Source organism: Meyerozyma guilliermondii, genomic scaffold, assembly GCF_000149425.1.
Source record: "Meyerozyma guilliermondii ATCC 6260 scaffold_7 genomic scaffold, whole genome shotgun sequence".
NCBI classification, from domain to species: Eukaryota; Fungi; Ascomycota; class Pichiomycetes; order Serinales; family Debaryomycetaceae; genus Meyerozyma; species Meyerozyma guilliermondii.
Genome location: NW_001809794.1, coordinates 442,955 through 469,252, shown reverse-complemented (window position 1 = coordinate 469,252; position 26,298 = coordinate 442,955). Strand labels below are relative to the sequence as shown.

Sequence of the window (26,298 nt, the reverse complement as noted above, 5' to 3'; positions counted from 1 at the left end):
CTCTTACCTGTTTATCACCTTCAAACCCACTATCAATCCACTCAATCCACTAATTAGTCCTTGGCTAATCCTCAAGCAAATCCTCAATATCATTATCCTCGGCGGCATCGTACGCAGTTTGGTGTCTCTCACGAAGCTCGGCAGCCTGAGCTTCCAAAATCAGCTGGTGCACCTGGACATTTTTTCTTGTTTTCTTTCCCCACCCAATCGTTTCCGCCTCCGCAGCCAACTTATCGTGCAAAGCTTGACGCTCAGCACTGTCTCGAGCCGGTTTCTCTTCTTTTTCCTTTTTGTCCTGCTCCAATTGGCGCTTGATAAGTTTCAGCGAAGCGTACTTTGTGTAGTACTTGCGGAAGAGAATGTAGCACGACACGATGATGAGCAAGCGTATGTACTTTGTGAACTCGTCGCGGTCAACATAATCAAAAACAAACTCAAACATTGTTGTTATGTTGGTTTATGGAAGTTACGGGAACCGAATTGAGATCGATGGTGCGGCTTATGTAATCGGTATACCCGGTTGCAAATTATAGGTGGTGGTTACAACTCGTCATCACTTTCAAACGGATCAATGGGAGGATAGTCGCCGACTTCCACTTGTTTGGGTTTGAGAAAGCTGCCGTGTTTAGGACCGCAACTGAAAATTTGTTCGTCTCCAATGGCACCATTGTTCTTGCCTACAGGCTCATCAAACTCCACTCCAACCCAGGTATTTTCGCCTTTATCGAGTGCTTGGATCTTTCCAATGAACCGAACGACTCCCCTACGTTCTCCTTGTATGCTTATGACGCGGCAACGATCGCCGACGGTCATTTTTGATGTGAGTTCTTCGCTCTGAGCCGCCTCTTTTTGCCGTTGTTGTTCCACTGTAGGGTCAAACCGGCCCAATTTGTTTTCCCGCTTCCAATTGAGGACTGAGTCGGTTCTCTTTGCGTAATCTTCTTCGGAAAGCTCAAAACCCGCGTTCTGTTCGTTCTCTTCGTCCAAGTTCATGTCAGTATTTCCAGTGATATCCGTAACATGTACACGACTGTATGGAGCTATATTGAGGTCCAGCACTCTGGTGGCTTGGTCACGTTCTTCCGAGTATTTTTGACCATCAGAAAGTATTCTAACTTCGTCTGAGGTAGATGTTGGATAATGAAGAAGTGTCTGATCCGAGGGTGGAATACCGGTTATTCCTTCTAGGCGTCGTTTGAGGTACGCAAGGTCCCACTGGGGCGAGATCCGCCTCTCGGAAGACGTCAAATAAGAGGTTACGTAAATATTGAAATCCATACCAAAGTTTGAATTTGCAATTTGCAATTTCAAATATCGCGGTGGTTGGGACTGCAGGTGAGAGGTTCATTCTACAGTAACTCAAAGAACAAATAAAGAACTTGTGGAGCCAATATCAGAGGATTAGGGTATTTGGTAGCTCAATCTATCGCCAAATAAACCATTTTCACCCTTTTCTTCATCCCTTTTCCCATTCTTGTCCTACCATTTCTCTTCCCCAGACTCTTGTCTGCAGGAACAAAGTCGCAACGAAAACTCGTCGTTGGAATCATCTTTAGTATCATGGAGGAGGTAAGTACAAACCGACTTTGAGGCTACTCCAGGCGCTGAAACGGGCTATATATGCTCCTAGCGCCTTAAGAATTCATATAATCTCACCAAACCGCACCCATCTTTCCCAACAGTTAAATACTAACGTCTCAGTCAAACCAGAACAAAGAAAAGAACCAAAACCTAAGCCATAATCACGGCCATAATACCAACCAGGGTCAGAATCAGAACCAGAACAGGAGGCGCAACAACAATTCCAAGCATGATGGACCCAAGCGAGAAGCCATCTTGGACTTGAACAAATATAAGGACCAGAAAGTCAGAGTCAAGTTTATTGGTGGTCGTCAAATCACCGGTGTTTTGACTGGATTTGACCAATTGATGAACCTTGTATTGGAGAATGTGGAAGAGACCATCACAGGTACGTTCTAACTTTTTTATTTTGACATTCAATACTTTTTTTCAATATTTAATACTAACAGCAGCCGAAGATGCGCCAGCCAAGAAGAGAAAGTTTGGTCGTGTGGTAGTTAGGGGTACGTCGTTGCTCACATTGGGACCTTTCGATGGAAGTGAAGAGATAGATAATCCCTTTGTACAAGAATAGATGTATATTACGAGTAGAGATAAAGAAAGGAAAAAGTTAAGAAAAAAGGAAAAAGAGAAAGGAGAGGAAATAAAGGAAAGAAAACAAGAAAGGTAGATGCCAAGCATAGATTGCTTTCTATTCTTCTTTCCCCAGCTTTTTCTTGTCCACAATTCTTGTCTCTGTCCCATCAATACACCAGCGTACATCACCAATGCTCATCTCATCGCGCTAAGATCATCAATCATGGCAGAAACGTCGAAGAACGTGATTCTTTTACAACAAACAAACCAGCTTATTGGTTTATACTCGATCATCAGAGACCAAAAAACTAAGCGTGGAGACTTTGTTTTCTATTCTGATAGAATAATTCGTCTTTTGGTGGAAGAGGGTTTGAACCAATTGCCTGTAGAAAAGGCTACAATTAAGTGTCATGGTGACTACGAGTACGAAGGTGCCAAGTTTCTCGGTAAGATTTGTGGAGTATCGATTGTGCGTGCTGGAGAATCCATGGAAATGGGTCTTAGAGACTGTTGTAGATCGGTGAGAATTGGCAAAATTTTGATTCAAAGAGACGAAGAAACTGCATTGCCAAAGTTGTTCTATGAAAAATTGCCTGAAGATATAAGTCAAAGGTACGTTTTCTTGTTGGATCCCATGCTTGCTACCGGAGGTTCTGCTATGATGGCTGTCGAGGTGTTGTTGAATCGAGGTGTCAAAATGGACAGAATCTTCTTTTTGAATTTGCTTGCGGCTCCCGAAGGAATAAAAGCTTTCCAAGAAAAGTATCCCGACATAAAAATCATCACCGGAGACATTGACGAGAAACTTGATGAAAACAAGTACATTGTGCCAGGATTGGGTGATTTTGGCGATAGATATTATTGTGTATAATCCACATGACCACGGCTACTCATTTGAGTCGAGAACAGTTTTCATCTTTAATTGATCTGTTAGAATCAGTCAGATTTTCGAATGTAATTGGTTAGTTATTCATGACGATAGCAGCTCTAAGTTGGTACCTCAATGCAATGCCTTCATTATTTCTCTGATGTATCGGTTCTTGGATGGTTCTCTGAAAAATTTGGACTTGAGTTCGTTAAGTTCTGACCTTGAACCCTAAGAATTCTGCCTGACTGACTCTCAACTAGCTTTTTGATTCTTTCAAATTCCGTTTTTGATGATCTTTCTTCTACATGCACTTTCTGTGGACAATATCCGGGTCTTCGGCGTACTCCTGCGCAGTCACCCACATCTTCTTGAAAGTCGACAACCCCGCAAGAATGCTGCCTCCTATCCAGGTAGTATACTTGCGTTCAGGTGGAGCAAAAATCTTGACTTTCATTTTTGTATCATATGCCAACGTAGTGTTCTTTGAGCTCCACAAAGTGGTCCCAGATTGCTGCTGTTCGTCTTTCAACTCATTCAAGAGCCTCTCGCCAATGTTTCGGATTAGTGTGGTGCCTCCAGATAAGATAATGTTTTGATAAAGGGTTGGACGAAGATCCAAGTCGGTTTTTGCAATTGCCAAAGAAGTAAGTCGATGGATACCGGGAGTTTCTTCGCCAATGAGCTGTGGGTTGAAAAGGATTTCGGGAGCTCTGAACTGCTCGGATCCAAGGTGGATAACATGACCATCTGGAAGTCTATATTCGGCCAAAAGTTCAGAAGTGGTGCTTACGCCAGCATGAAGCAATCCTGGTGAATACAACTTTTCGTCTCTAACAATATCTTTCGAGACAAAGCAGCACTTTTCCTTCATTAGACGAGCAATTTCTCGCTCGGAACTGGACTGGAGAACAACCCCGGAATTTCGTCGAACGAGCAAAGCCAATTGGTCGGTTATATCTCGTCCAGCAATATCCATGCGTTTTATGGAAGAAGGAAGCGAAAAGCCTTCATATACGGGAACAACATGGCTTACTCCATCACCAATATCCACCACTACTCCCGTGGTTCTCCCAGAAGCATAAAGCGACAAGGTAGCTTGTATGGAAACGTAGACACTAGGAACATTGAATTGCTCAAAAAAGATCTGGCACATTTGGTTTCGGTTCGCTCGTGGGTTATATGGTGCTTCTGTGATCAATACTGGATGTTCTTCAGGAACAGCCTTGAGATCTTGAGTATATGTGTGATACCAAAGTCTTTCCATATCATCCCAGTTTGTAACAATTCCATGTTCAATGGGATAATTGAGCTTCAAAAGCCCACGATTGTTCTGAGCGGCTTCTCCAACCAAAACCTCGTCTTGTGTTCGCCATTTTGTATCATCTCCTAGCGACCCAGCCATTATTCGCTGGTACTTTGGTCTGCCTACGATGGCAGATCCGAAAGCTTTTGGCTTGTCTTCGCCAGCAAACCCAGCCTTAAGGGTTCCCGAGCCATTGTCGATGACAATTGGCTCATTGTAGAGCTCCATGTTAATGAGGATAAAGTATAAAGGTGACAATGAGGTTAAAGAATTGACGATAGGTGGATTATAGCTGGTGAACAAGGTGAAAACAAAGTAAAAATTCAAATTCTTTTATGCTTTGCAAAGACGAGTTGTTTGTGGTGCTGTGTGAGTTTTCTGACCCTCAGTAATGAATTTTTTCTGTTTTTTCAATACACTTGATATTATCTCACTCTTATACACGTCTCGAATTTTGGTTTGGTTCACTTTGTGCTTGAAGTTTTCTGCTTGAAGCTTCTGATCCGGAATTCTAACACTACTCTTTCCGTACACTCCACCCTAGAGCTTATAGTGTTATCCAGTCAATTATCCCAGTATATCGATTCGATTTCACGATTCAAATCGATCAAATCATTTCGCGCTCGCGATGTTTACATTATCATCATTTGTCAGATAATCCACCCCTACCATGCTGGCGCTCCGCACCCTCACTCCCGCCCAAAAGACACAGCTTCGGAATGCCTTCACCTTGATAGACGGCGATTCTCGAGACTCCAAAATCACAAAAGAAGATTTGGTTCATTTGCACCAATCTTTGGGACTTGCAACTCCTTCAAATAAGGAGCTTGAACAAATGTTATCTATTGGTTCTAACGGCGAAGTTACGTTTAATCTGTTTCTGAGCACCATAGCTGAAGAAGTTCAAAAATTTGGCGATGTAACAGCAATCTACGAAGCGGTAAAAGTGTTCTCCGAAGACACAAAAAATAACGATATTGTAGTTGATGTTGACCAGCTCAAAGATGCGTGCTGTTCGGTACAGTTGGGAGGCATTGGCTCGGGTGACCATCGCTTGGAAAGAGCTCGTTTTGATAAACTTGTGGATGGGTTTATACGAGAACAAAATGATGGAAAGAAGTTGTTTATGGCTTCAAAGTGGATCAATGCGTATATTGAGTAAAAGAGAGAATGAGAGAAATAAGAGAAGAAAATGAACAAAAAAAGAGAAGGATGGTAAGTCAATGGAATGACAGAATGACAGAATGACTATACTACTACTTACTGGCTTATCAGGCTATCTGCTTTCAGACTAATGAATTAAGCCCTATGAACATACCAAACAACTTAACACGAAATCACTATTACTGTCTACTTTCTCTCTTTTTTCCTTCTCCTACTATTCTTTTCCTTTTTTCTCTTCTTTCTTTCCTATTTTACATGCTAGTGGTCCACTATCAACTCATCACACCCCCAGTCCTCATACGATCCGTCTGGCAAGTACCGCCTCACCACCAACGGAACCTTTCTCTGGGTCAATTCCTTCATGGCTATTTGCAATGGGTCGGTTTCTCCTTCAATATCAACCAATACAGGAGCGTTGAGTGAAATTTGCAATGCTCGAGTTCCCAAAATACGAGCTCGTTCATACTTGGTCATGTATGGCGTAGTGGTACGCTTTTCCTTGGGGATCGAGAGCTCCTTGGCGGTTTTTGCTCGACGTAACGAATCTTCAGGTCCCAAACCTCCATTAACAATTGTTCTTCCATCGGCGGCTTTCATCTCCACATCACCGTTGGCTGCTTGGGCATCATTATCACCTTCTGGCTCCTGGAACTCATCGTCCGAAAAGTGGTCGGGCTGGTCAAAGTCGTCGAAGTTTTCTGGACCCTCGTTGTAGGCTTCTTCGGCGTCCGACATGTGGTGGTTGTTTGGAGGTTGAAGATTGAGAATAGAAGCGATGAGAATTGGCGTGCGCGACTCATAAATATGGTCGCGAAAAAAAGGGAACCGAATGGCTGCAAATCAAAAGTACCTTAGGTATACTTTTTCATTAATTTTGAGGATTTATACAAACATCTGGGGTTTACGTGGTCGTTCCATTGGTTAGATACGATAAAGAACTTTTTCAGCTTTTTTTGGCTGCTTCTTTCTACTTTTTCTCATCTGCTATTACATGTCATGGCTATCTTTCATTTCGATGTTTACGAGCTTCTACGATCTTTGACCTATTCTTTGTGTTTCAATAGTCTCGCTTCACTGATATCCCCATTATATTAGTACGAGATTTGGTGTATAGACTGGACTGATGGGCACCGACCACTGGGTGCGAGATCAAGTGGATTTGCGGACCATGAAAATTTCGTGATTTGAACTTATTCTTTCAATACAAAAGGAAGAGCTTAATGGAATGAGTGTGTCCTGTTTTGTCGAGTCTTTACCGTTATCTTTAAGATTCCAAAAAAAGCAGGGTACACTCTTCAATAGGTTACTTGCATTCCTGGATTGTCTCAAGCGTACCTGCCATCTGTATTTCCTATATTCGTTACGCTTGACCAATTGCTACTGCCATGAAAGTTCAGGATCATGATATTATTTAAGAGTCTCAATGAAGAGAAGAGGTCACTTTTATGAATCATGACAATAACTTCGAATGTATACTCTTGATTGCAATTGGGGAAATAATGTTGACAGATTCTACTTTTTGCTCAATAACATTCATCTGGCAGGGAGAGTTACAATTGGTCTATGGCAGTGTATACGAGTTGGTGGCATTATTAGAGACGATTGCATTGAAAATGGCTGCAATGTTGAAAAGGCTGTAATTAACAATGGTTGCAATAATTTACAATGGCATAAATAACAGAATATTTTCAAATCGCAGCTACCATAGTTCAGCATAGGTCAGTCTATCCTCTTTCAATTGTTGGCTGGCTACTCCTCAATGCAATTTCATGGTTCGTTATCGGTTCTGAGGTGGTTTCCTGCACGTTCGCATTTGTGATCCATCTACTCTTATCATGGAAGTCGACTACGCCACCCATGACTTAAACTTCTCCAACGCGTTCATCTGGATCGAGATGTTGCAGGACATCGTCTCTGAAGCCAAAGCACGTTTTTCCCGCACTTTGAATGCCAATTTATCCATAAATCATCATCCTCGAATTCACTGGTGGTTTCGAGTAATTCCAGTTCCATCGTTCCAGATGTTGGTTTTGGTGATGGAAATGGTAGTACGAAGCATGGGTTTGATTATCACGGCGATGTTGTATGCCAATCACTATTATGACACGATCCTTTACTATGGCGCCTACATGATATTCGGTGCAAACACCTTCACGTTTTCCGATTATTTCGTGGGAGATTTGTTTGCATTCTGGGGACTGCAAAATAGTCGCTTTAAATCCATGGTTGAGTATGTTTACAAACAACAAATTATACATCAGCCATCTGGTCGTTTCTTGAAAAGACTTCGGCAAGTTTTCCCCTACATGTTTTGGAGTAAAGTCAACTTTGTGGTGACATCATCTGGTGCTTCATGTACTGCGATTAGTGATCACAACGACACATTTGTTAGTTGTCAATTCAGAAACGAAACCTTTATCCATGGGATTTTCAACAACCTAAATCAGGCTGGTTTTTCCCCACAAGCATCGTCAACACTAGCATCTACCACATTCATTTCAGTTGCATTATGGGCGGCATTTTTCACCATAAGCATTTTTTTCTTTTCCACCGTGAATATATTACGTTCGCCGGTTGTCAATGGGCAACACGTGTCGTCGGCGGTGGCTGGTATAAAGAGAGGCTGGAGCCCAAATAGCATAGCTACATAGCCATATAGCATCAATTATTATTGCATTTTAATCATAATTTGTTAATGTAAGGCACACAGTGTTTGGCGTGGAGATGAGAATGAAGCGATGAAAATGTGGGCGTGCGAGGATCATAAATGCCGTCGCGAAAACAGGACTGGAGTGGCTGCAAATATCAATATAACAGTATGAACATGGCTTGGATTTGGACAGCAATAAAAGGGTTAATAGCTCTTTCTGGTTTGAGAGATGTACAAACGTTGGAAGTTTTTACGTTTTGATTTATTTTCTCGCATTTTTAATGCTATCGTTGCCAATCTTGAAATGTCTTGTTACGAGATTTGGTTAGACTGGCCAGAAGCTTAGCAACCAACCACTGGATGTCGGATTGGAAGTAAAAGCGGAATGGATTATTGTCTCGTTAATGCGTCTCTATTGGCACATAACTGCAATTCATTGAATACCGATTTGCCATCCCATCGACTTTTTCAAAAATTATGGTCTCAATGAAAAAGACATTGCAAAGCATTGACAATAACTCCGATTGTATACTGCAATTGGCTATGATGTTGACGGCTTCAATTTACTGCACAATTAATTTCCATCGAATGGCTGCGAGAACTTGTGGAACGTTTCCAGTCGGCGGCGTCCATGGCTGCAATTGCTGCAAATACTGAATATTTGTCAAAGCTTTCGGCAAATAAGATCAGATCAATCACTCCTTTCCAGTTCTTTGGTTCCCTTCACCTTCTTTCAATCCCTTACTGGTGGGCTATGAGCTTTCCTGCATTTATCCGCACATTCTCTCCTACCATGGAAGTCGACTACACCACCCATGACTTGTGCTTCCCCAGCTCGTTCATCTGGATCCATGCGTTGCGACACACCAGCTCCAATGCCATAGCTCGCTTGTCCCGCGCTTTGAGCACCGACCTCTCCATAAATCACCATCCTCGAGTCCACTGGTGGTTTCGAATAATTCCAGTTCCAACATTCCAGATGCTGGTTTTGGTGGTGAAAACGATATTACGAAGCATAGGCGTGTTTCTCATGACGATATTCTATGCCAATAACTATCTCAACACGCTCTTTAACTATGGTGTCTACATGATATTTGGTGCAAATACCTTCACCTATTCCGATTTTTTCATAGGCGATTTACTTGCGTTCTGGGGACTGCAAAATGGCCGCTTTAAAGCCATGGTTGAGTGGTTTTACAAGGAAAGAATACTACACGAGCCAAACATTCATAGCTTTAAAGATGCGTTGGTTCAAATCGTCCCCATCTTATTCCTCTCCAAAGTGGATTTTGTGGTAGCATCATGTGGTGCTTCATGTACCGGACTAAGTACTGACAATGACACATTTGTTAGTTGTCAATTCAAAAACGAAACCTTGATCCACGGAATTTCCCTCCACCTTAGTCAAGCTGGTTACTCGCCTCAAGCATCTTCAAAATTAGCATCGGTAACATTCATCTCTGTTGCTATATGCGCAGCATTTTTCACCATAAGCATCCTCTGCTTTGCAATGGTAAACTTGTTTCGTTCGCCCGTTATGAATGGACATCTCTTGCCGTCGATGGTGGTCAGTATATGGAAAGGGTGGAGTCAAATAGCATAGCTTTTTACGATCATTTATTATGTGCATTTTATTTATAATTCGTCAATGTAAGGCAACACATCAACGTCACCAACAGCAACGTAGTTAAAGTTGGTGAGTTTGGCGGGGGATGCAGAACCACTGATCTTGATGTCTAATGGGTTGTCGAACGAGGTTTGCAAGGCCACTGCCAACTCGGCAAGTTTGGTGGCCTCCTTAACATCGGAAACCGAGCTGACAACATTCTTGGCTTCCTTAATACCAGAAGCAACAGCTTTGGCATCGGCTCCCTTGACAGATACCACGAACAATCCAGCGTCCTTATACTTGTACAACTTCGATGTAGCACCGGCAATCTTGGACAATGGAGATGGAGCTCCAGCCAATACTGACGAACCTACAGCAGCAGACAAAAGCTCATACTTGCCAAAGTCAGCAGGCTTCACTGGAACACCAATGACGGCCACCGACTCGCCAGTAGCTCTGATGCGAGACTCCTTGTTGTTGAAACTCTTGGTGGCTGGGGTGGATGAGGTTCCTGAAGAAAGTTCAGAGAATGCAGACTCAGAAATAAATTTGTTCAAATCGTCGGCATTGACACCAGATCCATACACAGTAACGTTGCTGGCAGTGTAGGCTTTGGAGGCGAATTCCTTGATGTCATCGAGGGTGACTTTACTGACTCCGTCATAGTAGAGAGGTTGACCCAATCCGGTTCTGAATGATAATTGGTGCAATTCTTCAACAGCAGTAAATTCATTGCTTGCGTAGGCGGCCTCGGTTTCGGCCAATGCAACTGGCAACACCTGTTCTGGCAACTCGTGGGGTCTAAACGAAGTTTTAGCCAAAACATTGCCCAAGGCTTCCACGTAATATGGCAAGTCTTGTTTCAAGAATTGAGTTTTCAACACAATGGCATCTCTGGTAACGTTGGACGACACAATGCCTCCCAAGAGCTCGCTCTCTCTGGTGAATCTCAAAGCAGATTTGGGCTCAGTGTTCAAAAAGTTGAACCGGGACAACAAGTGGGCCACACCTGATTTACCCGCTTTCGAACCAGCATTGTCTACGACCACAGTCAAGGCGGATAAGTTTCCAGCAGACTCTCTGGCACTTACTTTGACAGCACCAGCTCCAGTGCTGTATGTACGGGCACACACGCGAGACAACATAATAGTTTTAAAGGTGATTTTTCAAACTGGTTTTTCTGACAAAATTGGTCGCGCTGTGATTGGTTGGTACTGCAGACAAGCCGCCGGCTGGAGTATGGTGAAGATGGGTGGAAAACCGGCAAGGATGACGGTGAGCCGATATTAATGCAGTAGGTGAATTCGGGCCCACTGTATGTGACTTTCGTCTTCTCAACGACACCTGAAGCTTATCTTTTGGTAAAAGTTGTGGTCACGTGACTGTGCCTATACGGATGCAATTTCTGATTTTGCTATATTTGGGTCAACCGGGGTTCATCTCCTTCTCCGTTCTTGAGCAAGTAGTCGTATGTAAGTCTGCCCCACGTCAAGTCCATAAACACCAAAACGTGGACTGCTCCCCATACCAAGTTCATACTGTAGAAAAAATTAGAGTTACCATTTCCCAACACTATCCAGCAATGGTAAAAGATAGGTGATAATACGAGACACACAATCAATGTCAAGGCGGTAACAACCAAAAATTTGCAGTGAGGAAGGGCTGTGTTGTAAAAAATGGGAAGAATGGATAACATAAGGCCAAGGTCGGCGATTCCAGGGTAAGATTTTTGTGAACGATAGCCACAAGTATGAGAGCCAATATGCTAAGAAGGGGTCACCCGAACCACCTCTTCTGAAGAACCGAACACTTATAGGGACGATAAAGATAGCCGAGTACAAGTTGAATACGCCAAGATAAAATGGAGTGAAAAAATTGAACATTTCGGTAAAAATGTACCACCAAAGACCCACATTGGGCACGATTTTCAGAAAGAAAATGATTGTACCGTAGCATTGTTCGACAAACCCAAATGAGGCGGTGAGTGCAAATGACGTGAGCAACAAGAGCCCACACAGAGTTATGAAAATTCCACTACCTTGAGCGTACAACTCTGCAAGAGGAGCAACATTTTCGGAATGGCCAAGTGCCAAGAGTGGTACAATGAGGAAAACCGGACTCCAAGATAAGTATGTGGCTAAAGCCAATGCAATGACTGCTCTAGCGTAGTTTCGATTTAATGTAATTTGACTTACCGCCTCGATGACAAACAAAAAGGTGAAATTGATGGTTGAAAACGATAATGTGGTGAGAAGAAGGAGCGGATTAAAGAGGAAAACGCTGGCGATCATATAATCAGCCACTCCGTCAAAAGAGCGGTCCAAAGTGGTTTCGTCCTTCAATTTGCTTTTGTCTTTGCTTTTTTTTTCGTAGTTTTCCTTTTCCCTTGCATTATACCACCTATTCAAGAGGATCAATCGGTTAGTAATCCACAAGTCAATGGCGGTGTAAATCACGCTAAATGCCAATTGAGTCAATGCCGACGGCACATAGTCATTTACCAACGACAATAGAACCACCAAGAGTGGCGGGTGATGTACTATACCTCCATCATAAAGATCAATGCCATGATCCAAATAGTAAAAAGCTTCTTTGATGGCTTTGAAAGATGTTATGGGAGTGGAGATTTCCACGGTATTTGAAAGAGACTCGGTGATGCTGGGGATACAAACAGGTAGAGCCACTCTGAGGAGGGCACCAAGACCCAAAGCCACCTGGAGACGTGACATGTTGGAATGAATGGTGGTGAACGCGAACTGAAGTGTTCATGAAACATATTATGGGTGCATTGGGTGCGCTGCCTTTCATTGAGATGCGATTGAAATCTGAACCAAGCTAATGGCCACAGTAAGTAAAATACTTCCAAAAAAAAAAAAGTGATTTACTAACTCAGTTTCAACCGATAAATCCCAAGCCGTTTCTCAAAACACTTGTAGACAAGCCAGTGGTTGTTCGTTTAAAATGGAATAGAACCGAGTATAAAGGAACGTTGGTTTCAATCGACAATTATATGAACTTGCAGTTGGAAAATACACATGAGGTGGTGGTGGAGAACGGTGAGTTCAAGGAAGAGGCCATCGGAGAGATTTTCATACGATGCAACAATGTTTTGTTTGTGAGAGAGCAGACAAATGAGAGTTGATAATGAGCAACAACTACAAAAGTTCGGAACAGAACAATAAAGATAGGAACAAGTAACAAAATGAGAGGAACGAACAGCTAAAAAGAGGTACAAATGGAATTTATTAACACGGAAAAAATCAACCACGACAAACAGAAAATGGCTTTAAATGAACCAATGCAGCTATTGAAGTAAGTTCAGTGTATTTCACCATTACAATAGAGTATCAATGACATTAATCTACTAGCAGACCCTTTCACATGTCTAGTACTTATCTACCTCATTTCATCTTTTTCTCCACCTTCTTTCTCACTTATTTTTCTTTCTTATATTTCTTCTCACTTATTTCTTCTCATTAACTCTTTCGCAGTTTCATTCATTCGCGTTTCTAATGGCTGAACCAGCACCCTATGGTGGCTTGCTAACCAAGACTTTGGACGACGAAAAGGAGCAAGAGAACAAGCTCAAACAACAAGCAATCACTATAAATGTCAATGGAACCCCAGAAACTATCAGACCAGAAGCTGTACATATTCGTGGTGTCGACAATCTTTCCACCGACGACATTAAAGCCTATGTAGATTACTATATCAACTACAATGTTACCGAATCCATGGACGACGAAGCGCCGGTGTACGAGCAGCTCCCGTACGACGAACAAAGTCAATTTCGAGTTCAATGGATCAATGATGAAAGTGTGAATTTGGCATTCAAAACACATGCACAAGCCGCTGCTGCTTTGGCGAAACTCTCGGTGTTTGCAGGTCCACACTTAGACCAGGAACCCCCGTCTGAACTCACAGAGGAGTACGTAGCTCAATTGGTTCAGGAAAGAGAGGGAAAGCCGTATTCTGCGATTGAAAATTTCAAAAAACAAATCAGTTTAGCCAGCCGATTGGGCGATAAAAATGGTGAAGAGAGTACTAACGATGACGAGGGACCACGAACAATTGAGCTTTTTCTCCGGTTGTCGTTTCAATCCGACAGAAAAATAAAAAACGCTTCGGCGTACTCTCGCTACTACTTGTTTCATGGAGAACCAGATCGCAGTGCGCCACAGTATAGAAACAGGGAGAGGAGAGGAAGAGGGAACAAAAACCGTTCACGCGGAGGCCGAAAAAGGGAGGAAGAGCCCGATCTTTTTGCTGAAAGACTCGATCACCGATCGCGCGCTGAAGAAGACGATTTATTTGCCGATAGATTGAGAGAACGGTCCCCAACGAGATAGGGTCTAACAGTATCTATGTTAAATATGCCGTAGGATAAAATCCAATAAGAGCCGAAACGGATCATCGACCCAGAATGTAGGATGAATACGATGGATATTCATCTGCTTCAACTTCTTCATCTGTTTTATCTTCTTTTTGTGGTTTTCTCTTCTTCCTGTGCTTTCTCCTTCTAGTTCCCCTCCTGCCCAAAGTCTTCTGTAAACTTGGTATGGTTTTCAATGTCAGCAGCATTGACGGTAGGTCGATTACTCTTGATCAGCTTGATAAAATCTTTGATGGTGAGGTCTGGTTCCAAGAGTTGGTCGGTCTCCACATTTTGCCAGCTCATCTCAATTGCTCCGTCGTCGCCAGGAGAGCACGGCGTAAGCTTTTCCGAACCGTCTTCCAACAACACTTTCTTGAAATGGGTGGCTTGCTGAATTTTTCGAATCGGTTGCATCAAAGCATCACGAACCACCACTGCAATATCGTGCCCCGAGTATCCTTCTGTCATCGCAGCAAGAGCCTGGTAATCCAGCGGTGAGCACTCGCAAGGCACATCGCCGATATTGAGCTCGAACATTCGAGTTCGTGCCTCAGCATCAGGCAATGCTATATAGATCCGTCTTTCAAACCGTCTTCTTACGGCAGCATCAAGCTGCCATGGAATATTTGTTGCGCCCAAAACAAGAACTCCGCTGGAATCGTTTCCCACACCATTCATCTGAACCAACAATTCGGTTTTGATTCTACGCAGCGCTTCACTTTCGCCCTCGCCTCGTGGTCCACACAAGGCATCTACTTCATCAATAAAAATAATGGCAGGCTTGTTTTCCCGAGCCATGGTGAAAAGCTGTTTAACAAGTCTTTCAGATTCTCCCATCCATTTAGATACCAAATCTGACGACGAAACCGAGAAAAATGTGGAATTGGCTTCGGTAGCAACTGCTTTGGCCAAGTATGATTTACCAGTACCAGGAGGTCCATACAACAAAATTCCCGACGTGGGTTTTCTCTTACCGGTGAAAAGTTGTGGAAACTTGACTGGCAAAATCACAGCTTCCTTCAATGCTTCTTTGGCACCTTCAAGCCCAGCAATATCCAGCCATGCTACATTAGGTTTCTCCAGAAGAATGGCTCCCGCCAATGCCCCACGTAATTTTTTCGTGTCTGCATCATCGTCGTCTCCATCTCCATTCTTCTTGGCCCTTGTAGACCCTCCTGAAGCTGAATTTTCGGCGGAATTCGACTTTTGTGATTGCTTCTCCAAATGATCTTTCAATTGCTCTGCTCGAGTCAAATACTCGGTAAACTTGGATTTTATGAGCTCTTTGGATTTGGCGTTTTTTTCGTACTTTATAGCAAGCATAAGATAATCTAAACCATTGTAGTAAAGTTTGTAAGCTTCTTCATACCTCGTTGCTGTATCAGCATCTATGGCTTTTTGAACCAATTCGATGCCCTTTGTGAGGAAGTCGCCACTGGACATTTTTTAGTGAGAAAATTATGTGTTTATTGTGTGGAAGTTACAGGAGGCGATCCTAAATGATTTGATCACCCTTTCGGTTGATACCAGGTGGTGTTTGGGTGCAACGAGACATTGAGAATGGGAATGGAGAGAAGTATAGAGCGAATAAATAGAATAAGAAGGTTAGTTCTTTGGCTCAATAGTATTGATAATGATTACGTGGGTGCTATATTGTGTGCTGTTGATCTTGGTGAACTGAAATGGAAAATGCAAAAATTTTCAATTTTGCAACTTTTGAGAATTCCACAAGGTTGAGAAAAAGGCACTGTAGAAGATTGAAGTACTTACTTATTCCACACCAATGATGGCTACTTTGTACTAATTATGCTCAAGGAAATTTGTAACTATGAAGAGGGTATTTTGCAGCCAATACAATTAGGAAGAAATTGCACTTCTGAATACATTATCCTCATCCCTCGATCTTGTCATGTTCATCTATCTTTCATTCCAATTTTCATTCCAGCTATTCTTTCCCCACGTTTCATTAACCGTTTTACCCTTTTTTCCTTGGCCAAATTATGTGCGCGGCTGCAATTTCCACTTTATCGCAGCCGATGCCGATAACGGGCCTGGCATTCCGACGATAACAAAATTAAAAGAGTGGACTTCTCTCACCAAATACCACAACACATACACCTGCTAACAAATAAACTCGTGTCAATTGCTCAATTTGGTGCTGGAAAAACAATTTAGGAAATTTCCGATGCGGCGTTGAAAGTTAGTTCACAGCTCGTAGGTGGCCAAATTCAAAGAATGTTGAATGCTGTTTGAGCATCCTAACCCCCTTTATCGCTCCCCTTTATCGCTAGGTGTCGTCAACGCCATTGAGTACAATAACTTACTATATCTTCTTGTTGGGTCCACCGCCGCAGAGTCAACCTCAGCCGCACCATTAGTCATCGCGCGCTACATAAAAAGATCTAATTGCAGCAATTTGTACATATTGACAGGTGAAACTATATATGGTTGATACAAACAAATAATGGTCGAATCTGCGAATTCTTCGCTATCTTTGCACTCGGGCGACTCCTATCATCCTCGGAGTTTACGCCAATCCACAGACACTGATTTACCCAAGGTTTGCACCACCCAATCTCATGTTTCTGAACTTTCTCGTTTTATGTCAAGTATCAGAAATGACCTTGAAATGGACGAAATCGAGTACGATGGCTATAAAAACCAACGAGCGGCCGAGTCTATCTTGTTAGATGAAGTACAGGACCCAGAAGATGAAGGAGACGAAAAAATTGACGACGACGATGGACCACCAGTGGACCGCGGTATGGCATGGGTAATGGCCATTTGCTCAATGTTAATGGTTTTCGCCACCTGGGGAGCCAATGCCGGGTTCGGAGTGTTCCTCAGTTACTATTTATCGCTGGACCAATTTGCCGGGTCGTCAAAATACGACTTTGCACTTATCGGAGGTATAGTGGTTTTCTTGGCTCAGTCATTAGCACCATTTAGTGGACTTGCATGTCGAGTTTTCGGGACTACTCCGGTGTTTATCTTGGGAATCATTATTCAAACCGCAGCGTATATCTGTGCTTCATTTGCTACAAATTATGGCATTTATACCTTGCTCAAGGTGTGTTTGTCGGTATATCTTTTGTCATGGTTTTCATACCCGCTACCTTCATTCTTCCAACGTGGTTCGACAAGCGCATGGCAACCGCTATGGGCATCACAGTGGGCGGTGCTGGGCTTGGAGGAGTGGTTTTTTCACTTAGTATCAACAAGTTAATTGACACCACCGGAGACCAGAGATGGGCACTTCGAATGTGTGGAATTGTCACTGGATCAGCAGCAACGTTTGCAGCGTTAATATTACGGCCCCGCAAGCGTATAAACACCCCATTGAAGGCTACACTCACCAAAGAGTTCATTTTAGCCAATGCCAAAATCATGTTCAATTTTAAGATTTTTCGCAGGTACCCACTCGCGATTCTTGCCTTGTGGTTTCTGGTCATTTTGATGAATTATATCATTCTTCTCTTCTCCCTTGCACCATATGCCCAGCTGGTGGGCCTCTCAGCATCTCAGGGCTCTAATATTACCGCCATCTTGAACGCAGCCCAAGTGGTTGGAAGACCCATTATGGGTTATTTTGGAGACTCAATTGGCCGCAATAATACCTCCGGTCTTGTATCTTTAACATGCAGCATACTAATCTTGGCATTCTGGATCAATGCTAAAACTTATGCCAGTCTTATTGGATTTTCCGTTCTCATTGGCTTTATCGTTGGAGTGGGAAGTACCATGGCTCAGTCAATGGCTGCGGATCTCGTAGAAATTCCTGCTCATTTGCCGGCAGCATGGTCTGGGCTTAATATTTTGGTTGGGTTTTTCTCCTTGGTTGCTGAAGTGATAGCATTGAAATTGGTAAATCTGTCGCTGAAAAGACAATATTTGCACCCACAAATTTTCACCGGAGTATGCTTTTTTTTCGGATTTTTACTTATGATGGTTAATCGAGAATGGCTCGTTCGGCGCAAATTACAAACCCGACGCCATGCTCTCGAGGAAATGTCCGAAACAGATGAACTAGAAAAAGAAAAAGACATAAACCAGGTTCAATTAGGAACCTATAATAGGTTATTAACACCCCAGCATTATTTCACAAGAATGTTCTATCCAATACGGGTATAGCATAATAAATTGATGACATGAATTATGTATGTATAAGGTACATTAACGGTTGGACTTGGCAACTCTCTCCAACTCATCCTTCTTCTTGATAGCGTAGGAAGTGGAAGAACCCTTAGCAGCGTTGATCAACTCTTCAGCCAAACATTCAGCAATACTCTTGATGTTTCTGAAAGAAGCCTCTCTAGCACCGATGGTCAACAAGGCAATGGCTTGGTTAACTCTTCTCAAAGGAGAAACATCGACGGCTTGTCTTCTAACGGTACCGGAAGAACCAATTCTGGTGGAGTCTTCTCTTGGACCAGAGTTGACGATGGCATCAACAACAACCTGGATAGGGTTTTGTTCGGTCAACACGTTGACAATTTCCAAAGCGTGCTTGACGATTCTAACAGCCTTCAACTTCTTACCGTTGTTTCTACCGTTCATCATCAAAGAAGCGGTCAATCTCTCAATGACTGGACATTTGGCCTTTCTGAATCTCTTGGCAGCGTATCTACCAGCAGTGTGTGGCACGAAGACTGGTTGAGAGATTTGAATGTAGTCAACTAAAGAAACATCTTTAACCTCAACACCCTCAAAGGACCATTTGTTGAACAATTTGACCTCGGATTGAGCAGCTTGAACTTCAGCTGGGATGGGGGTGGCCAACTCGACCAATTTCAATTCTTCTTGAACAACTGGTTGTTCTTCGGTGTATTGTTCCTCGACGTCAGACATGGTGGTGTTACTAGAAAGAAGCTTAGTTTCGCGGCCGTGATTTGAAAAATTTTTGGACTGTGCTGAAATATGCAGATGCCGCGGTGCCTAAGTAAAAGGGAGCATAACTGCCTAATTGGGCCAAACGGGCGGAACGCAAGGGCGGGAGCCCTGGAAGAAAGTCACGTGAAAACAAGAAAATGATGCTAATCCAACAGATTGTAGCTGAAAGTAGCTAAAATTTGGTCTGTGCCATTTAAAGCAAGTATGAAGCTGAAGTCTCGCTTTTCCTGTCTTTTTGATAGATTTTCGGCTCGTAGGCTTGCCTTATATTGTAGCCTGCATGCAAGCTATCGATGGTTTTACTGCATCCGCCCAAATAGGCAATGTAAAATGTGGACTGGTATATTTTTCAGACTTTAGCTGTCAAGCTTGGCAGAAATTACCTGCAGGCCCGATACCGGCGGGTTCTCCGCATTTTTAGGCGTTCTGTGTGCGGTATCGGACATTTTTCACCTATATCCGGTAAGCGGCTTGATTACTCACAGGTGAATCATAAGTAGATAAAATTCCCGAAAAAAAACCATTCGAAAAATATGTCTGATACGATTAAAGACAGGGAATCTGAAGTGGTATCTGATATATCGGGAGAGAAGTATGATACCAGCCTCTCGGCCGATGAGCAAGTGAATAATCTTGCAGAGCAATATGGCATAAATCAGCGCAAGTTGATGTTAAAAATCGATGTATGTGTGGTTCCAGCTTTCTGTTTCTTATACTTTTTGGCGTTTTTGGACAGAGTGAATATCTCCAATGCCAAACTTTATGGGCTTGCTGAGGACTTGAAATTGACGGGAAACCAATACAACACTGCTTTGACGCTTTTTTTCGTTCCATATGTTGCATTCGAAGTGTTATCCAACTTCACCATCAAGCTCGTGAAGCCACATATATGGTTGAGTGGATGTATTCTTTGTTTTGGAGCCATTTCAGTAGGAATGGGATTTGTTAAAAATTTCGGAGGATTGGCTGCATGTCGGTTTTTACTCGGAATTTTCGAAGCATCAACGTTCCCTGCATTGTTCTATCTTCTCTCATGCTACTACTCTGTGCACGAGGCTCAACGTCGGTTTTCGGCATTTTTCTCCGTCACCTGTTTAGCCGGTGCTGCATCAGGAAGTATTGCATACCGAATCCATGAAATAGACGGCAAGAATGGTATTCCAGCATGGGGATGGATCTTTATCATTGACGGAATCATCACTATGGGGGGTGCCATTATACTTTTTTTCACCATTGCTGACTTTCCTGAGGAGTCGAGATTTTTGAATGAGAATGAGCGTAAATTTATCAAGGAAAAATTGGCGATTTATTCCGGTGCTCAGTCGGGATTCGAGACGAAAAACACATTGACAGATGTGGCCAGGTGTTTCAAAGATTATATGATCTGGCTTCCAGCGTTAGCCTACTTTGGTCTCATTATTCCCTCTTATGGTTATGCTTATTTTGCAGCCACCATTATTAACCAAATGGGATACACTGCTGTTTCCGCTAACCAGCACTCGGTGTACCCCTGGCTTGCTGCTTTCGGGCTCAACAACGTGGTTTCGTTCATTTCTGATCGTCTTCGCATGAGATTGCCATTTGCTTTGGCATCTTCATGTTTAGCCATCATTGGGTTAGCATTGGTTCTTGCTGAAAAAACCAATCCTCAAGCACGGTACGCTGGATGTTTCTTGACCGCTTCAGGATTATACACCGCTATGCCATTGTTGGTGTGCTGGAGCTCTTTGAATTTTGGAGGACATTTGAGAAAATCGGTGGGAACCGCATGGCAAATTGGATTTGGAAATATTGGTGGAATCATCGCCACCTTTATATTCTTGGCTAAGGATGCTCCCGTGTACAGACCGGGACTCATAGTGTGTTTGGCAGCGGTTTCGTTTGCAATTGCCATGATGGTGTTTTATTTCTTGTCGGTTTTCCAGTTGAATAAGAACAAGAAAACTGACGCTTACCTTGAAAAATGGGATCAAAAAACAGAAAGAGAAAAGATCCTTGCGGGAGATAAACACCCCAACTTCAGATATATATACTAATGACCATGATGATATTGGTTGACATGATAGTTAATTTAAGTAATTTATATGAAAGTAGATATGATTAGACTTGCCGCAGCTGCCAAGACCGATGCCAACGGCCTGCACACAGCCCAACGTCATTCTCACTAAAGTGGCTCGGTTCACTATAAATTACACCCTCAATTAGTACTGCTGTAAATGTCTAAACAAGAATATCAGGCTCCTACGGGTGCGCCCCCGAGCTGGAACCAAGCAAATCTGACTTCTGGTGGCGGATATGTGCCCCAACAACAACCAGCTTACACACCAAACGACCAAGACCGAGGGTTCGGGGGTTTTGGAGGTCATCATCAACAAGGGTATGGAGGCGGATATCAACAGGGAGGGTATCCACCACAAGGAGGATACGGAGGCGGATACCAACAAGGTGGTTATCCTCCACAGGGACAAGGATATTACCAACAACAGCAGCCAATGTATGTTCAACAACAACAGCGAGGAGGAGGATCAGAAGGATGTTTGATGGCATGTTTGGGAGCGTTGTGTATCTGTTGTACTTTGGACATGTTATTCTAGAGAATAAATGACAACAAAGGAAGGATGGTGGTAGGTGGATAGATTAGGCTGATTGAATCTGGCGATGTTGTCACTACTGGATCATATTTGACCTCTTTGATTCTGATTCATATCTGTTTCTGTTTGTTTTATTGTTTGTTTTCGTTGTCGCCTTCGCCTCATATCTTCTGACTCTCGTTATGGCTCGATCTCTTGAATCCTCTTGTTTTGTGTCATGTGATCTGTTCTTCAGTTTATGATAAAGACAAATATCAGCCTCCAACACATATTAGCTGACAAAGTCAAGCAGACTAACTTCATTAAAATTTTCTGAAATTTGTAATCTTCGAACTCAATCATAAGTGATGATCAACTTTTTGTAGTCTAATTGTTATTGATTTGGCCAGAGTTTAGTTTATTCACCATTTAAACCACTCGTTTTATCGTTCTAGTAAGTTGAAAAATGTTTTTTTCGCTTCACAGTTTGGATACTGAATGTCTCACATTAAATCTAAGCCTCGATTATGAGCGCGATTCCTGTGCTATTTGACCACTATGACAGAATAGCTAAACTGGTGCACGACTATAATTCAAATAACTCTTCAAAGTTTCATATCTAAGTATTTTAGTGAAGAAGTATTATAAACCTTTTTTGTGTTAAAGCAAGAAAACACCTTTGAATAAATTTTGGGCAAACTTTAAAACTTTAATCGTGAATTTTAAGAAACGAAGGAATCACGGGGGTTTTGAATAAGTTCATCAAAGTCAAATCAGTGTCGACAAAGTTGCTTTGTAAAACGGACAAATTGTCTCTTGTAAAGTCAAGAGAACATCTTAGAAGTCGTGAATTGAATTGTGGTTTGCAGAATTCAGAGCAAGTCTGAGAGCTTTGCACGTTTTACAATTGCGCGAACTGATACCAGAGAGGCAAATTTGCGTTTTCTTGCTTGATTGACTTTCGATTTGCAGCCACTTGCACCGTGCACTATATAGAAACTGACGAAATATAACGAACTGACCAAAGCCTGCGTAGCGTAATGGTTAACGCGTTTGACTTCTAATCAAAAGATTGCGGGTTCGACTCCCGCCGTGGGTTTTATTTTTCTTTTTTATATATATTCATATACAGGTTCACGACCATGACCACATACCGCTCGAAACCCAGTCTAAGTCAAATTTCGGAGACGTTTTACCAAACCGCCGCATCATAGGAAGGATCTTGATCTCGTTGGCTGCATCTGTAATGAATCTCACTTGTTTTGAGGCATCAGCATCATCTTCAGCTCCATGAACATTTTCAAAGGCTTTAGGCAAGTAGTTGAGAAAATAATCATGAAGAACAGGCGCAGGATACCCAGCGGGAAGATCGTTGACGGAGGCAAGGATGTGGCTCAGTTCGGACAATTTCCGCTTATGGGCAACAATACAAGCCACACTAATCAAGATATCCAAGTCTTGGAAATTGTAGCCTCCCAAATCATTTAGTCCAGTAAAGGATGATCCACGACGACCATGAGTACCACCAAGAGCCCCGAAATGATCAAACTTGAGCTCTCCCATCGCCAAGATCACCAATTGTGATTGTTTAATGGTGGACCAAATCACATAATGGGACTTTTGTTGAAGTTCATTAGTGAAGATGGCACCCATCATATCGTCAAATTTGATAACCTCTTCGTCTCCACTTATTTCAGCAGCATGAGATGACAAAGTCCACAAGTGTTGAATGTTATTCAATTCGGGTTTCAAGGCAACTTTTGGTACAGATTGTTGCACAATTGACGATCTTCTCCGCTGACCAGAACTGGGTGCTTGATGGCCAGTGCCGGCAGTGGACATCTCTGTAATCGACGACAACGCTGGGTGCAGACCAATCTTAGACATTTGCAACACATTGGTCATATTTGTTAACGAGGAAGACGATTTATGATTACCAGCCAATTCAGAGTGGAACAGCATTTTGTTCAACTCGGTAACAATTTCCAATTCTTTGTTCTGGAGAATAAACTGAACCAACTCGACATCCTGGGGGTTCGACTGATGAAGCATACGAAGTTTCTTACCAACAACCCTAGCATCGTCTTCGCCAAACATCAATCCGTGAAGTAACAGTCTTTGACCCTCATCAATAATCGATGTAGGAATGTCATAATAGTCCAATGGGTAGCTCTTGAACCCGAATTTCTCGTAGAATGTGCCTGCGCCCGAATATAACACCCAAAAGTATTCCTTACCCAAGTAATAGTTGGCCAATTGCCGGTCCACCTCGCCATCGGTAACCGCCATATTCTTGAAACTGTCGTTCTTGTCGTCGCTAGAGCGCACGTGATGGTCAATTATATCATTCTCCACATGCTCAATGACCTGTGTGATCATTTGCGATGCTAAACCTTTGCCTCTATACTCCTTGGCGGTGAAAACATATCCAAAATGAAGAAGAGTTACCAGCCGAACTCCAAACACTCCCGGGTCGGGAACCGAGGAAATTGCATTTGACTTGTCAGGAGCTTTAAATAATCCCGGAATATGCTTTACGGTGGCGGTACAAATGACATTTCCGGTTTCATCTTCAAACCAAAATCCTTCCGGCTGGTCCGTGTATTTATACGCTTCGGCCACTGCAGAGCCAAATTGCTGGGCACTAATAGGTCCTGCCCATTCCGTGCCACAGAGCTCGTACAATTTTCCGAGAACAGAAACGTCTTTGCTGCTTTTCAATTGGTACGTCATGATGTTGCCGAGAAGGAGCGTTTCGGAGTGTGGGGAGACACGCGCGTGACCCAAGTCACATGACATCATTTTTGTTCGGCGCAATTTGGCCCTCTTTTTCTTTTCGGCGCTCTTTTCTTTTTCCGGTTCCGGCCACCAACGCCGCGCACAGGTTGCAAAATGCCGCATCAACGGTTGCGAAACCGGCGCTGATTACTCATTTCTTCCTATTGTTCACTGATGGATAAACTTCTGTCGTCGGAGTCGCTGCGTACAACAGCTCATGAACCACAAACAACATGGCACCGTGTACGTGACTCGTTCAAACGTGCCGAGTCTCCAACGATTCCGGAGTCCACTCTGGCTCTTGATATAAAAATTGAAGGCGCCGAAAATAGTGACGGAAATTTGAATAAATCGCTTAAAAAGCGTCAGTTACAAATGATCGCCCTTGGTGGGTGTGTGGGAAGTGGATTGTTTATAGGATCAGGACCAGCACTTGCAACTGGTGGACCTGGAGCACTTCTCATTGGATGGGCTGTGGTGTCTAGTTTCTTGTATTGTACCATGCAATCGTTAGCGGAACTTGCTGCTGTGTTCCCAGTGTCTGGGTCGTTTGCCACGTACTCCACCAGGTTCGTCGACCCTTCTTGGGGGTTTGCCATAGGATGGAACTATGCACTTTTTTGGGTGATTGTTCTTCCACTTGAATTAGTGGCATCTTCAATGACGATCCAGTTCTGGCAATCCGATATAAATACCGTGGTGTGGGTGGCAATCTTCTACGTGTTCATCTTGGGGCTCAATTTGTGTGGAAATAAAGGGTTTGGAGAGGCTGAATTTGTGGCTTCTGTCATCAAGGTGCTCGGGGTAGTGGGATTCAATATTTTGGCAATTGTGTTAATCTGTGGAGGAGGAAAGTCGGGGTTTATTGGAGCCAAGTACTGGTACCATCCTGGTGCATTTTCAGCCGGGTTCAAAGGTGTTGTTAGCGTTTTGGTTACTGCCGTCTACTCATTGGCAGGAACAGAATTGATCGGTTTGACGGCAGCAGAATCTTCCGGAGATCCTTCGATTGTTCTTCCAAAAGCTATCAAACAGGTGTTTTGGAGAATCATGTTGTTCTACATGGTTACTTTGACCATGGTAGGATTCTTGGTTCCTTATGATTCTAAAAAATTGGTGGGCCATGCCTCGTCCGATGCTTCAGCTTCTCCATTTGTCATTGCTATAAATGCCGGTGGGATCAAAGTTCTTCCTTCCATATTCAACGTGGTGGTTTTGGTGTCGTTGTTAGCGATTGGCAACTCGTCCGTTTACGGATTTTCAAGAACTATACTTGCATTGGCAGACCAAGGTTTGGCACCTTCGATTTTTTCCTATGTCGATCGCGCAGGCAGACCTTTGGCAGGAATAGCATTAGCAGCATTTGTGGGACTTCTTTCGTTCTGTGCTGCTTCTCCCAAACAGTCTGAGGTGTTTGCTTGGCTCATGGCACTTTCTGGACTTTCCACCTTATTCACTTGGTTCAGTGTTTGTCTTGCTCATTTGAGATTTAGATGGGGAATGCAGAGACAAGGCAGAGACCTTATGGAACTTCCATATACTGCGTTGACAGGATGGATTGGATCACTTTATTCTTGTGTGTGCCTTGTGGTGGTGTTGTGCTTTCAGTTTTGGACGGCTCTCTTTCCTCTTGGAAAACAACCAGATGCCAAAGTATTCTTTGAAAATTACTTGGGTGCGGTTGTAGTGTTGCTCTTTTTTGTGGGTCACAAAATCTACTCCAGAAAATTAAATACTATCGTGCCATTGGACACCATGGACCTTGACACTGGAAGACGCAATAACGATTTGGAGCTTGTCAAACAAGAAAATTATGAAAAATTAGCCGCATATCGTGCTATGCCTTGGTACAAAAAGGTGATTAACTTTCTCGTATGAATAATGATGCATGAACAGACTAGAGAAGGAAGTCTATTTTATTCTATTTATTTTGT

General features: G+C 43.0%; 18 protein-coding genes and 1 non-coding gene across 19 annotated transcripts; 10 read left to right on the top strand and 9 right to left on the bottom strand. All coding sequences in view use genetic code 12, as the record gives it.

Moving 5' to 3' along the window:
* Positions 1 to 64: 64 nt before the first annotated feature.
* On the bottom strand, positions 65 to 442 carry PGUG_05430 (uncharacterized protein; the record flags this gene model as incomplete). Its single annotated transcript, XM_001482360.1, has 1 exon — positions 65 to 442. The coding sequence occupies one exon, from the start codon at positions 440 to 442 to the stop codon at positions 65 to 67; it is 378 nt and encodes a 125-aa protein (XP_001482410.2).
* A 98-nt stretch (positions 443 to 540) lies between these two features.
* PGUG_05429 (uncharacterized protein) lies at positions 541 to 1,278 on the bottom strand (the record flags this gene model as incomplete). The annotated part of the gene is made up of 1 exon (XM_001482359.1): positions 541 to 1,278. The coding sequence occupies one exon, from the start codon at positions 1,276 to 1,278 to the stop codon at positions 541 to 543; it is 738 nt and encodes a 245-aa protein (XP_001482409.2).
* A 973-nt stretch (positions 1,279 to 2,251) lies between these two features.
* Positions 2,252 to 3,028, top strand: FUR1 (uracil phosphoribosyltransferase; the record flags this gene model as incomplete). The annotated part of the gene is made up of 1 exon (XM_001482358.1): positions 2,252 to 3,028. The coding sequence occupies one exon, from the start codon at positions 2,252 to 2,254 to the stop codon at positions 3,026 to 3,028; it is 777 nt and encodes a 258-aa protein (XP_001482408.1).
* A 298-nt stretch (positions 3,029 to 3,326) lies between these two features.
* On the bottom strand, positions 3,327 to 4,556 carry ARP1 (actin-related protein 1; the record flags this gene model as incomplete). The annotated part of the gene is made up of 1 exon (XM_001482357.1): positions 3,327 to 4,556. One exon carries the CDS (start codon positions 4,554 to 4,556, stop codon positions 3,327 to 3,329), a length of 1,230 nt encoding a protein of 409 aa, XP_001482407.1.
* A 442-nt stretch (positions 4,557 to 4,998) lies between these two features.
* Positions 4,999 to 5,490, top strand: PGUG_05426 (uncharacterized protein; the record flags this gene model as incomplete). The annotated part of the gene is made up of 1 exon (XM_001482356.1): positions 4,999 to 5,490. The coding sequence occupies one exon, from the start codon at positions 4,999 to 5,001 to the stop codon at positions 5,488 to 5,490; it is 492 nt and encodes a 163-aa protein (XP_001482406.2).
* Positions 5,491 to 5,750: 260 nt separating this feature from the next.
* RPO26 (DNA-directed RNA polymerase core subunit) lies at positions 5,751 to 6,227 on the bottom strand (the record flags this gene model as incomplete). The annotated part of the gene is made up of 1 exon (XM_001482355.1): positions 5,751 to 6,227. One exon carries the CDS (start codon positions 6,225 to 6,227, stop codon positions 5,751 to 5,753), a length of 477 nt encoding a protein of 158 aa, XP_001482405.1.
* Positions 6,228 to 7,327: 1,100 nt separating this feature from the next.
* PGUG_05424 (uncharacterized protein) lies at positions 7,328 to 8,143 on the top strand (the record flags this gene model as incomplete). Its single annotated transcript, XM_001482354.1, has 1 exon — positions 7,328 to 8,143. One exon carries the CDS (start codon positions 7,328 to 7,330, stop codon positions 8,141 to 8,143), a length of 816 nt encoding a protein of 271 aa, XP_001482404.2.
* A 630-nt stretch (positions 8,144 to 8,773) lies between these two features.
* PGUG_05423 (uncharacterized protein) lies at positions 8,774 to 9,745 on the top strand (the record flags this gene model as incomplete). Its single annotated transcript, XM_001482353.1, has 1 exon — positions 8,774 to 9,745. The coding sequence occupies one exon, from the start codon at positions 8,774 to 8,776 to the stop codon at positions 9,743 to 9,745; it is 972 nt and encodes a 323-aa protein (XP_001482403.2).
* Positions 9,746 to 9,777: 32 nt separating this feature from the next.
* QCR2 (ubiquinol--cytochrome-c reductase subunit 2) lies at positions 9,778 to 10,896 on the bottom strand (the record flags this gene model as incomplete). Its single annotated transcript, XM_001482352.1, has 1 exon — positions 9,778 to 10,896. One exon carries the CDS (start codon positions 10,894 to 10,896, stop codon positions 9,778 to 9,780), a length of 1,119 nt encoding a protein of 372 aa, XP_001482402.1.
* A 411-nt stretch (positions 10,897 to 11,307) lies between these two features.
* Positions 11,308 to 12,480, bottom strand: PGUG_05421 (GPI-anchor transamidase subunit; the record flags this gene model as incomplete). The annotated part of the gene is made up of 1 exon (XM_001482351.1): positions 11,308 to 12,480. The coding sequence occupies one exon, from the start codon at positions 12,478 to 12,480 to the stop codon at positions 11,308 to 11,310; it is 1,173 nt and encodes a 390-aa protein (XP_001482401.2).
* A 783-nt stretch (positions 12,481 to 13,263) lies between these two features.
* PGUG_05420 (uncharacterized protein) lies at positions 13,264 to 14,100 on the top strand (the record flags this gene model as incomplete). Its single annotated transcript, XM_001482350.1, has 1 exon — positions 13,264 to 14,100. One exon carries the CDS (start codon positions 13,264 to 13,266, stop codon positions 14,098 to 14,100), a length of 837 nt encoding a protein of 278 aa, XP_001482400.1.
* A 170-nt stretch (positions 14,101 to 14,270) lies between these two features.
* Positions 14,271 to 15,569, bottom strand: VPS4 (AAA family ATPase; the record flags this gene model as incomplete). Its single annotated transcript, XM_001482349.1, has 1 exon — positions 14,271 to 15,569. One exon carries the CDS (start codon positions 15,567 to 15,569, stop codon positions 14,271 to 14,273), a length of 1,299 nt encoding a protein of 432 aa, XP_001482399.2.
* Positions 15,570 to 17,084: 1,515 nt separating this feature from the next.
* Positions 17,085 to 18,257, top strand: PGUG_05418 (uncharacterized protein; the record flags this gene model as incomplete). The annotated part of the gene is made up of 1 exon (XM_001482348.1): positions 17,085 to 18,257. The coding sequence occupies one exon, from the start codon at positions 17,085 to 17,087 to the stop codon at positions 18,255 to 18,257; it is 1,173 nt and encodes a 390-aa protein (XP_001482398.2).
* A 42-nt stretch (positions 18,258 to 18,299) lies between these two features.
* Positions 18,300 to 18,974, bottom strand: RPS5 (40S ribosomal protein uS7; the record flags this gene model as incomplete). The annotated part of the gene is made up of 1 exon (XM_001482347.1): positions 18,300 to 18,974. One exon carries the CDS (start codon positions 18,972 to 18,974, stop codon positions 18,300 to 18,302), a length of 675 nt encoding a protein of 224 aa, XP_001482397.1.
* A 575-nt stretch (positions 18,975 to 19,549) lies between these two features.
* Positions 19,550 to 21,052, top strand: TNA1 (Tna1p; the record flags this gene model as incomplete). Its single annotated transcript, XM_001482346.1, has 1 exon — positions 19,550 to 21,052. One exon carries the CDS (start codon positions 19,550 to 19,552, stop codon positions 21,050 to 21,052), a length of 1,503 nt encoding a protein of 500 aa, XP_001482396.1.
* A 180-nt stretch (positions 21,053 to 21,232) lies between these two features.
* PGUG_05415 (uncharacterized protein) lies at positions 21,233 to 21,610 on the top strand (the record flags this gene model as incomplete). The annotated part of the gene is made up of 1 exon (XM_001482345.1): positions 21,233 to 21,610. One exon carries the CDS (start codon positions 21,233 to 21,235, stop codon positions 21,608 to 21,610), a length of 378 nt encoding a protein of 125 aa, XP_001482395.2.
* Positions 21,611 to 22,612: 1,002 nt separating this feature from the next.
* On the top strand, positions 22,613 to 22,685 carry PGUG_05942. The gene has a single exon. It is a non-coding gene; the product is annotated as a tRNA-Arg (tRNA).
* Positions 22,686 to 22,720: 35 nt separating this feature from the next.
* PGUG_05414 (uncharacterized protein) lies at positions 22,721 to 24,487 on the bottom strand (the record flags this gene model as incomplete). The annotated part of the gene is made up of 1 exon (XM_001482344.1): positions 22,721 to 24,487. One exon carries the CDS (start codon positions 24,485 to 24,487, stop codon positions 22,721 to 22,723), a length of 1,767 nt encoding a protein of 588 aa, XP_001482394.2.
* Positions 24,488 to 24,538: 51 nt separating this feature from the next.
* On the top strand, positions 24,539 to 26,242 carry GAP6 (Gap6p; the record flags this gene model as incomplete). The annotated part of the gene is made up of 1 exon (XM_001482343.1): positions 24,539 to 26,242. The coding sequence occupies one exon, from the start codon at positions 24,539 to 24,541 to the stop codon at positions 26,240 to 26,242; it is 1,704 nt and encodes a 567-aa protein (XP_001482393.2).
* Between the last annotated feature and the right edge of the window lie 56 nt (positions 26,243 to 26,298).